Genomic DNA, 11843 nt, shown 5'->3' on the forward strand with positions numbered 1-11843 from the left:
AATGAAAATACTCAACTATTTAACTGTTCAACCATTCCAACTGTCAGTTATCATCAACTATGCCTCCAGTCAACTACATGAAACCTCCACCTACCTAGCAACCAACATAGCAACCATTAAATTAAGCTTTTATGACAGTTTCCATAGCAACCAACATGATTATACTACAGTAACTTCTTTATTTCTGATAGTGGCCATCATGGATACCCTAGCAACAAATGTTTCAAAATATAAGTCCTCATTAGCAAGTTAGCATGGTTAGCATTGTTAGCATAGTTAGCATTGTTAGCATTTTTAACAGAACTGCTAGAAATCATTAGCTAAGTTAGCTAATCAACCTGGTTAGCATTGTTAGCATAGTTAGCATTTTTAGCATAACTCCTAGAAATCATCAACTAAATTAGCTAATCAACCTCTTTAGCATAGTTAGCATTGTTAACAGTTAGCATTTTTGCATAACTGCTTAAAATCATTAGCCAGGTTAGCTAATCTGGTAATCAGGTTAGCTAATTCAATTTCAAACTGTCTATCTTCACACCATCAACTTTCAAAAACTATGAAACCACCATGTCTACCCTAGCAACACCTTAGTAACCATATCTACATGATTTATCTGTACATTTTTGCATTTTCATGCACTCGTAATTTCCTTGGAATTACATTCTCTAGTTCTTATTATCGATATTATTATTCTTCTTCAGACACTTTTTCTGCGTTCAATTCAGCTTCAACCGTTCGACGTAGAAACTTCATTCAAACTGCGCTGCGTAGGTCTTACTTAGGTGACTTCAGCTATGTAATTTTCATCTTTGAAAACTTTATCATTTAATTTATATGAATTTTTTAAAACATTTTTTCTCCCATAGACTTAACATTGGATTATGACATCACAATAAAGTCGTTAAGCAATTAGAATCTTAAGCCAGGTGTTCAAAGCCACCTGGCAGCAACTCTCTCTCTCAGGCTTTCTGGCTCTCTTGAGACTACATATCCTGTTCAACTGTTTCCTCTACCCACAACTGTTTCAAAATAAAAGTCCTCATCATTTTTGCATTTTCATGCACTCGTAATTTCCTTGGAATTACATCTCTAGTTCTTCTTCAGACACTTTTTGTGCGTTCAATTCAGCTTCAACCGTTCGACGTAGAAACTTCATTCAAACTGCGCTGCGTAGGTCTTACTTAGGTGACTTCAGCTATGTAATTTTCATCTTTGAAAACTTTATCGTTTAATTTATATGAATTTTTTAAAACATTTTTTCTCCCATAGACTTAACATTGGATTATGACATCACAATAAAGTCGTTAAGCAATTAGAATCTTAAGCCAGGTGTTCAAAGCCACCTGGCAGCAACTCTCTGTCTCAGGCTTTCTGGCTCTCTTAAGACAACATATCCTGTTCAACTGTTTCCTCTACCCACAACTGTTTCAAAATAAAAGTCCTCATCATTTTTGCATTTTCATGCACTCGTAATTTCCTTGGAATTACATCTCTAGTTTTTTATTATTACATTGCATGTAAATGCAATGTACTGTTATCCCTGTTCTTCTTATTATTATTATGGGGATTATTCTTCTTCCGACCAAAATCAACGGTTTTTGACGCTAAAACCACTTAACTGTTTGTCATTCAAGCACTCATACAAAGGTCTTGTAACGGAGATTTGACTAATGTATTTTTCACAGTTGTGAACTTTATACTTTTTAAGATATTTACGATAAAAGAATTAAAAACTCTCATAGAGTTAACATTGAGAAGCTTTGGCGGCAACGAAGCCTCTGTTACGTCAGTGCTCAGCTGTCCGTAATCAAGGATCCACCACTGAACTAAACCAGGCTGAACCTGAATGTTATGTCTACTCATTAAGCTGTAGGCCTACTGTAACCCAGGACGTTGTCGTCTTGTCTCATGTTAGGCTAGCTGCTACTCCTTACATTTGTTTATATCATTACAGTAACCGGTTTGCTCTCGGTAACGTTATCAACAGCTGAAGACAATCTAACCTAACGTCAACGTAAACAGACATCCCAAGTCTCACGGAAGTTCCGTGAGTCTCCCGCATATTAATAGCGACTCACTGATGCCCGCAAATTACTTAAAATCTCCCGGAATCTAGAGCGAGCGCGGGCAAGATCGCGCACACACGACACAGACTGTGCTCAAAACCGCGCACAGCATCTGTGTAGCGCGCACACGACAGAGAGGCAGAGCGAGAGACTGTTCATGAGTGTGATAGTGTGCGTGTGTGTCTCATGAAGCATCCTGATTGGCATGTTTCGGTAAGTCAACCAATCAATTTCCAGTGTGGGCGGGATTATATCTCTTCTCCCGAACCGTATCAATAGGTTTCATTTCAAGTGCATATTATTCAGGCCGGCTAGTTGGCAGGGCTACATGAAAACAACAAACTCCTTAGACCTGTTTAAAGTTGCAATGGAATAAGAATAAAAGCCGTTTACATTAATAGTATAAGCAGCCCATAAAGTAATCTACATATTCTTACATGATTAGAAGTGCATTGGGCTATAGCCTGTATTATTGCCTCGTCTTCCTCTTTTTTTTTTCTTTTTTTTTTGCGGGGGGGGGGGCGGTAGGGATACCTCCCTGAAATGACTTTTTGCAGGTTGGGATGCCTGCGTAAATTTAACACTTTAGCTAACGACAACCAAACTTGCTCCAGGCTAGGTTTAACGTCGGGTAGGCTGCATGGCCAACAGGGCTTACACAAGGGCTTTTAGCCATCTCACAGAGCAGCCTATACGACACCGATCTTCACCCAGCGTTTTAAGTGAAGTCCAACCTGATAGACATTTAGGTTCAAGCCTACTCACAGTCGTTTCTAGCACAAACTGCATTGCTATATCATGTTCACGTTTGTTTGTTAGCAAGCTAGCTGCTAGTCGTTTCAGCTATAGGGACTTGCCAGCCAGGCAATCATTTAAAGCTTTCGGTATCATTCACAAATTAAAAACCTTTGTTAACAGCTTATTGTGCATTCCTATTAGGACAATCACACACCTGGAGACACTTCGAAGAACATACAGTACTAGGTCGTCATCCTGTAATATAGCCTACAAAACATATCCTACTGTAAGCTAACGTTACATTTGCTAGATATCCTACCTGTTGCTGCATCATCGTTGATTGGCGTTGTTTGAGATTGTAGGTATTCCCTATTCCAATGGTGTCTAAGTATAGCCTATGGCCTAGGCCTACTTGTAACCTGCATTAGTGTAGATATGAAGGCTATAGCTATCCTACCAGTCGTTTCAATGAAGGCTACTAAAGTGTCAGCTCTTGCAACTCGTTTGAAGTTGGCAACTTCATGTCAGTCTTTTAAATTCTAATAAATGAAGAGTTATTTTCCATAATAGCCTATATCCACAATTTTGATGCATTTTCATATATCACTTTTTAAATGTGACTTTTCAGTGGAATTGTAATTGAGTTATTTATCTATTCTTCTGTGTAGCCTAGTTGTCTTTTTAACTAGGCCTAATACAATGTTTTACACAGTCAGCAACCTTTTTGCATTTACATGCAATGGTAATTCCTTCCATGGAATTACATTTTCTAGTTATTATTATTTTCGCTTTCCCTGTGTAGGCTCGGTAGCCTACTTGACACATGCAAAATAAGGATTTATCTCAGCACATAATCATTAGAATTTGTTAGGGCCTATGTTTATCCTTAATATTGTTCTAATGCAAATTCACCGAGTGGAAAAAAGAGCTGTACTCATAATTAGCTGTAATTATGAATAATTGTTGAGCTCCCTCACCACAGTGCCTTTAGTCTTGCTTCCTATTTTGAGATCCACCACCACCACCACCACCACCGTCATCGCTCCTTATGTAACACTCCATCTTAAACATATAAAACATCTTTTCCATTTAAGTCAAACACTTTATTCAGCCGTTCATGCCATTGAGTGCTATCGCCATGAACCAGACTAGAGGGAGGGGAGCGGGTTATAGCCTGGGTATGCTCCAGCCTGCTGCTCATGTCATGCACTTGAATCACCGCTGCCCGTTTGAATTATAGGGGGAGGGCTGACACAGGCTCTTAAGACGCACATTTAGCGATTTTAAATGTTAGCCAGGCTCACAGTGCAGCGCAGGTGAATATTTTGACTATATTTTACTCCATCAGCATTGAACTCATGGGCTTATTGAAGTCTCGTAGGGTCACAGACCAGCGGTTAATGCAGAAAGCATATATTTTTACTAGCTCGGTTAATAGTATTCAGCTTTGACTTTATTAGTGTCTGACTGGCTGCGCTAGTTGAAACAGGGACATGGGAATATAACACAATGAATATATAAATGTATATTTACCTGATGAAGACCCAGTAGGGTCGAAACGTAAACATTAAACGGGAGCACATTGCAGTGTTGCGGACATTACATTCCTTTTATAGAAGTGTATATTACACCTATCACAAGATACAGTTTGAAGCTGATGGGTGGCGGACAGGGCCCGTCGGCCACAGTCTCTGAGTCAGTCCCATGTGTACCCACTGCACTGGCTTGTGGCTCCACAGGCACAGGCGCTATCAGTGTTGGCGGAGAAATAAGCCTCAATAATATTCCCAGGACGCCCATGCAGCCCTCCTCTCCAGTGACTGTTCGCCCGTGTGGGTACAGATGAGGTCTGCCTGATGTGGCACTCATAGCAGCAACACTGGCCTGTCTGATGCTCTCAGTGTCCATCTGTGTGTTAACCTGCGGTGTGTCTGAACGAGCCGAGGGCAATTCCATTTTGTTTTTTTTTTCTTTTTCTGCTGGTCTCAGTCGGTTTTTCAATCACTTCAGTCATTTCATTTCATGTTTTTTTTTTTGTAAAGACTGGTGGTGGTATTGTGGTGCTTTCCCTCCTCAGTTCTGACGCGGCCACGGTGTTGATGATGATCGAGGCAGGTGCAGAACTGCGCGTGTTTAGTTCATTTTTAGCCACATGATATTACATTTTTAAAGCACCTCTGCTGTGGTAGGGTGCAATAGCTTATCTATCTTGTAGAGGTGCAGAACACTTTAACGGGCAAACCTATGATCCTTGTCACTTGAAAGCTATTACAAGGTTCAGTAGCTTCTGAGGTGATTGAGCTGAGACTCTGAGGCAGTTTGTGTCTTATATGTCTCTGCGAGTGTGTGTGTGTGTGTGTGTGTGTGTGTGTGTGTGTGTGTGTGTGTGTGTGTGTGTGTGTGTGTGTGTGTGTGTGTGTGTGTGTGTGTGTGTGTGTGTGTGTGTGTGTGTGTGTGTGTGTGTAGTACTGTATGTGTGTGTGTGTGTGTGTGTGTGTGTGTGTGGGTGGCTGCATCCAGTGTGCACATTGCATTTGTGCATGTGTGCAAGTCTGTGTCTATTCTGTTTAGCTCTGACTTTCAAGCACAATCACTGCTCGCTCACACACAGCACTGTTTTTATCTGCAGCCCTTATTGCCTATTCGGGGCACAGGACTTTCCTAGTGGCTGGCGGTCAGCACTCATATCATCTCCCAGCGGGGAAGGGCACGGTGTCTCTTTAGCAGGGGGCTCCATGCATCCCTGGCTGCCTTATCCACGCTCCCTGAGGCCATGCCTGGCCGCCGCGCTTGGCTAGAGCCCCTGTGTGTGCTGGAGCTGAGCTCCGTTTCTCCAGTGTCAGCAGAGAGGAGAGGAGAGGAGAGGAGTGGAAAGGAGAGTAGGGGAGGGGAGGGGAGGGGAGAGGAGAATAGGGGAGGGAAGGGGAGAGAAGAGGAGAAGAGAGGAGTGGAGAGAAGAGGAGAAGAGAGGAGTGGAGAGAAGAGATGAGAGAAGAGGAGGGAAGATGAGAGGAGAGGAGGGGAGGGAAGAGGAGATGAGAGGAGAGGAGGGGATAGGATAGGAGAAGAGCAGGACAGACAGAGACAGAATGGGAGAAGAGAGACTATTTTAAGAGTAGTGTGTAATTAATCATGAGCCGCCAGCATTTAGCAGAGCAGAAACTTCTGATGGCCCCCTCCGCTCTCCAGCTTTCTCTGTCAACTCTCTCTCTCTCTTTCTCTCTCTCTCTCTGTCATTTCTCTCTGTCTCTCTGTCTCTCCCTGTCTATCTGTGTTTCTCTATCTCGCTGGCTCTGGCTTGCTCTCATTTTTTCTTCCCACCTCTCGGGCATCCCTTTATTTTCTCAATACTTTATTTATGCACAAATAGTCTTTCTCTCCTGCTCCCCACATCACACGCGCACACACGCAGCTGTACTCAGTCATGCATACCGCACACACACACACACTCTCTCTCTCTCTCTCTCTCCCTCTCTCTCTCTCTCCCTCTCTCTCTCTCTCTCTCTCTCTCTCTCTCTCTGTCTCACTCTCTATTTCTGTCTTTTACACACATACATAGACACACAGACACACCCAGGCACAGATGTGCACACATACACACGCATTCACACACACACTTATTCTGTACACACATAAGTAGGGGCCCAATCTGTCTAGACACATTTATATTCATACTCTATTTAGCAACTGGGAAATAATCAGTTCTCTCCTGAGGGTACGACTGTTGATAGGCCCCAGACTGAGCAGACTGCTCTTTGTCTGTCACAAATTAATTTTAGCGTGTGTGTGTGTGTGTGTGTGTCTGTCTGTATGTCAACATCGTTAAACTTTTACTGTACATATGTATTTTTAAATGCCGGCTCCTTTGTCTGGTACAGATGGCAAGGAACAGAGTCCCATTTGTGTGTGTGGCGCTGTAGCTGGTGATTAAGTGTGTGAGAACTGTATCAAAGGCCTGCCACTGACACGAGCCGGCTCAGTTCAAGAGCACTAGAGACCCTCAAGAACCTTTTTGTCTGACGGCTGGAGCGTTGCTTGGAGAGACGATCTGTGATGAGTTTGAAATGAGACGTTCTGGGTCAGGAGCCCGAGGGAAGCTGTTGGTTTTTTGGCCTCCCTGTATCACAAGCACAAGCAACCCAACACACTCACAAGCTACCCTGCACACACACTCGGTCCCTGTGAGTTTGTTTGTGCGCCCACAAAGAGGTTAAAAACAACTTCACTTGTGGTTGTTGTTGTTACTTGTGAAAAGTGCAGCACGTTATGATAGATGGGTGTTGTGTGTGGTGTGCACCCTAATGCGTTCTGCTAGCCCCCTAATAACATGCGTGTGAGAGCACCTGCCTCTTTGAGCTTTTTAGCGACTGATTGAATCAGGTTGGCCATAGATCTCCTCGTGTTCCATTAAAACCAGCATCTGTACTCATTTTGCTGGGGTCTCCAGAGCATGGCGGTGTCACAGGCTTATCCATCTAAGCCTGGGAGCTATTTCTGCCTCCTTGCCCCGCGTAGGCATCCGCGTGGTGGTTATGGTGCTTGTTAGCAGCAGCACAGCATTCGAAAAAGAGCACTTAATGGTGTCAAAACCGAGTGGTAGCTACAGAAAGCCGAGCCATGTCTGGAGAGACGACGTCCTTTTTTTCGGCCGAGCGCGGCCCGGCATCTGACCTTATTTGACTCAACGGCGTCGCTTTTTGTCCGTGTCCGCGGCCGGCCATTAATGTCCGAGACATTTACGTAGTGTGGGGAAACAGAGATATAATAGCGGGGCCTGTCAGGGATTGGAGACGCAGCTCGTCCCCTGCCTGGAAAAAAATGGCAGAATCTGTCAGCGCTGGCTCAGGCTGCGCTGGAAGACTAATTGTTGGGAGAGGACGCGCTGCGACAGAGGGAAAAACAGAGCAATGTCAGATGCTGCTTTTAAATGCTAATGTGCAGACTTAGGCACGTATCACTGCTGTGTGTGTGTGGTGTGTGTGTGTGTGTGTGTGTGTGTGTGTGTGTGTGTTTGTGTGTGTGTGTGTGTGTGTGTGTGTGTGTGTGTGTTTGTGTGTGTGTGTGTGTGTGTGTGTATGTGTGTGTGTGTGTGTGTGTGTTTCTGTTCTCTGTCTTTGTATGTGTGTCCCTGAGCCGTGATGGATTTTCATTTTCACTAAAAAAGACAGGGTTGTGAAAATGTGCCAAATTACGGTTTCAAGACAAGCAGGATATAAACGGCATCCGTGCTGAGCGGCAGCGTTCAGCTGTGTAAAATAATAAAAAAAATAAAGGGTGTTACAGTCTCATTGCTCTTAATTGCTTTGTTATCAACCAGATAATTCGGCGATACGGCGCATCCCACAATCCACTTCATTTGAGGTGAGAAAAACTCGAGCGCCCCGCTGCTAATGTCCTCCTCGAGGCCCCCTGTTGTGCAATGTCAGAGCGGCGGCGGTGTTAATCCATCGTGAGGATCATGGGAAATTGAACGTGCCCTTCCTCCTCCACCCCACCCCACCCTCCCCTCCACACACACACACACACACACCTCTGTGGGCTGCACTGCGGGGGCACCTCCAACACCTCTCTCGGCGCTACATCATTAAATAAGACTGGCTGCTGTAATGCCGGCCAAAACCTCGTGTTTGATGCCCTGTCAGATCGTGTCTTGGGCAGAAAATGGACAATAAACCAGCGCTTAATGCGCTCCTTCTCACGGGCGAAGAGAGAAAGAGAGAGAGAGAGAGAGTCGCTGCTGTCGCTAGCTACCTCCAGTGTCCTTGCAACCTCCAAAAATAAAAAAAAACAAGTTCCAGCAATTTTAAAAAGTGGGTCTAATTACGATTTAATCTCTTAAATCTCCCGCTCATCCCGCAAAAACATTTCCCCACGCGAGGTGCGGCGGCGGTGGCGGCTCGTGGGAGTAAAATGTGTTTATTACCTCAAAATGACACCTTAATGCACCATAAAAAGAGATTGCGGCGTGCCGGCTGAGTGGGGCCGATGATCAGGTAATTTATGAGGGAGACGCTCATCAGAGGGACACGGCGGCCCACATTGTCCTTCCCCTGCAGAGCATCCGTCATGATAAACGGGGGTGCCGAGTCCACGATGGAGCATTAGCCCTCCCGTACGCTCGTACGCTCGCTCAAAAAGCTCGCTCGCTCAGGCACATGCTGACTCTCTCTCTCTCTCTCTCTCTCTCTCTCTCTCTCTCTCTCTCTCTCTTTCCAATCTGTCACCTTGTTGAAAGTCACGCTCATGGACTCTCCTCTATCTTCCTCGTGGAGTTGAGCAGACAGACGCCTCACTCCCCTGTCTGGCCGTCTTCTGTCTCTCTCTCTCTCTCTCTCTCTCTAAATCGCCTCTTCTCTCAGATCATTTTCTTAAACTGCCCATGTTCTGTCACCTGGACAGGAGGGTGGAAATGACACCTGGTCTCAGGTGTGGTGTCACAGGTGTTTTTACTTTTGAGCACAGCGATCGATGAACTCCTTAGATAGTGGGTTGTGCAGCAGGCTAGAGAAGCGGTGGGAGTGTTGCCACCACAGAAAGCTGGTGTACAGAAGGCCCTTAGCGTCGTACAAATCAACATGTAACTGCCCAGGGCCTTGAACATAACTGTAAATGTGGGTTTTGTCAATCCATCAGTCATCAGTCTTGTACCTACCACACTCTTTAAAAAAGGGTTCTTGGGATGCTATACAGTATACTGTAGAACCATGCAGAATTTAAAGAACCATTAGGGGTTCCATTGACGAACTCTTCAAAATGGTTCAAAGAACCATTTAGGGGTGCCATATAAGAACCATTTTTGTTCTATGTGCACTGTGCAGTGCATCAGTCATAATTTACCCAACTTCTTCTTCTCTTCATTCTCTCTCTCTCTCTCTCTCTCTCTCTCCCTCCCTCCCTCTCTCCCTGTCTCTCTCTCTCCACAGCTGAGGTCAGTCCCTGCCAGACCAACCCGTGTCTCCATGGAGGCAGTTGCCTGTCCGAGGGGGAAGGCTACAGCTGCCACTGTCCACAGGGCTACTCTGGAGAGAGCTGCGAGATCGGTGAGTCGGGTCAGGGGGGGTCAAAGTTCACCAAGTGGGGTCACGCCACCCAGGGGTCATCTGGGAGCAGATGCCAGGTCTTCCCCCGTCATCCTCCTCTTCTTCGACCTCCTCCCCGGCATTATGCGCCGAGCGTTTTCGCCGGCGCGCTACAGAAATCAATACATCCAACAAAACCACTCGCAAGAGAGCAGTGTATTAAAATGCAGCCACGGCAATTTGCACGCCTTCAGGGCTACAATCCCACATAAGCACGGCTAGTTTTATCCATTTCTGCTTTGACTATCCCCTACTCCAATGCACACTACAGCAATCTACATATTTTTTCCCTTTTGATGGCTGACTTGACATTTCAGCGCATTTGTAACCTGAAATTTGCAACAGCTGCGGTAAGAGCCTTTTGATAAAAAAAACGCTGGTGTGCTCACTTATGTGAGTCAACAGGCCTAATTCCTCCTCTCTTTGCCTTGCGGAGACACTGCCTGAAATAATTGGTCATTTAATGATAACGATGGCTCATTGACTCTGCGGTGGCGGTGGGCTCTGTCCAGTGGCTGGGATGCTGTGTGGTGGGTTGGTTCGGTACTGCCCCACTAGTCTGGATAGGGAAGCTGTGTCTGTGTGTGTGTGTGTGTGTGTGTGTGTGTGTGTGTGTGTGTGTTTCTGGGTCTGAGTGTGTGTGTATGTGTTTCTGGGCCTGTGTGTGTGTGTGTGTGTGTGTGTGTGTGTTTGTGTGTTCCTAGCTCTGTGTGTGTGTGTGTGTGTGTGTGTGTGTGTGTGTGTGTGTGTGTGAGTTTCTGGGTCTGTGTGTGTGTGTGTGTGTGTGTGTGTGTGTGTGTGTCTCTGGGTCTGTCTGTGTGTGTGTGTGTGTGTGTGTGTGTGTGTGTGTGTGTGTGTGATCTGACGTGAGGACAGCCGGCAGCTCATCTCCCCCCTAGTCAGTGGCAGCAGTGCAGGGGCAGGTGTGCGCTCTGGCTGACAGGATAAGAAGCCGCTGAGGGTGGCAGAGCAGATTAAGCTCTGGAACTGGGGAGCAGTGTGTCAGTCTGCCCGCTGCAGCTTAAACACACACACACACACACACACACACACACACACACACACACACAAACACACACGAATACATATACAGTACATACATACATCCATACATACACGCACATGCACTAACACATACTGTACAGTACATACATGCATGATGCATACACACACTCACACACACACACACAGACAGACAGGTGATTTTTTTTTTCTGGTTTCCATTTCTGTTTCTTGCCCACATGCTCTTGCACATGAACACACACACACACACACACACACACACACACATATGCACTTAACACACATGCTTATACAAACCCACCCACATAGAGCTACAGAGAGAAGCTCAAACTCATGGAGACATACATATTTAAAGACATAAAGACATACTTACTCATAGATAGTCAGGAGCACACACACATTCATACATGTTTAAACACATACACCAATGTGCAATCCACACACACACGCACACACACACACACACACACACACACACACACACACACACAAATATATGTATTCACATACACATGCAGTGTGCACATACAGTACACATGCACCCACACGTACACAGATGTTATTTATATATTTCTTTGGCACCCTTCTAACATGTAACACGTAATTCCTTGCCATAATCACGGTGAAATACACATTTCTGCACTCACACTGTCACATACAGCATACAAACAGAAAGGCAGACAAACACAAAACAAACAGACTCTGACGGATAACACATGCCCACACAGCCGAAGAGACTGGATTTGCCTTTGGTGAGAAATAAGTGAGCAGTTTTATGGATGCTAATCTGGAAGGGCTGGATAAGGAATAGATTTCTGAGAGAAAATGACAGCTTGATTGCAAGTGAGCATTCTGAAACTGCTGTATAATGCATGGAATATTAGACGAACACGCAAGCAACATAATGTTTATGTTTTATATGCTTCCGATCTCGCTG

The 11843-nt window shown here is 45.1% G+C and overlaps 1 protein-coding gene across 1 annotated transcript in view; it reads left to right on the top strand.

Moving 5' to 3' along the window:
• The window catches only part of ncanb (neurocan b), a 60856-nt gene that overhangs the window by 19353 nt on the left and 29660 nt on the right, over positions 1–11843 (top strand). The window contains exon 8 of the mRNA XM_062556505.1: positions 9728–9844. Within this exon, the coding sequence (XP_062412489.1) occupies positions 9728–9844 (117 nt within the window). The remainder of the gene's footprint in view (positions 1–9727; positions 9845–11843) is intronic.

This window comes from Sardina pilchardus, chromosome 15, assembly GCF_963854185.1.
Source record: "Sardina pilchardus chromosome 15, fSarPil1.1, whole genome shotgun sequence".
Lineage (NCBI taxonomy): Eukaryota > Metazoa > Chordata > Actinopteri > Clupeiformes > Clupeidae > Sardina > Sardina pilchardus.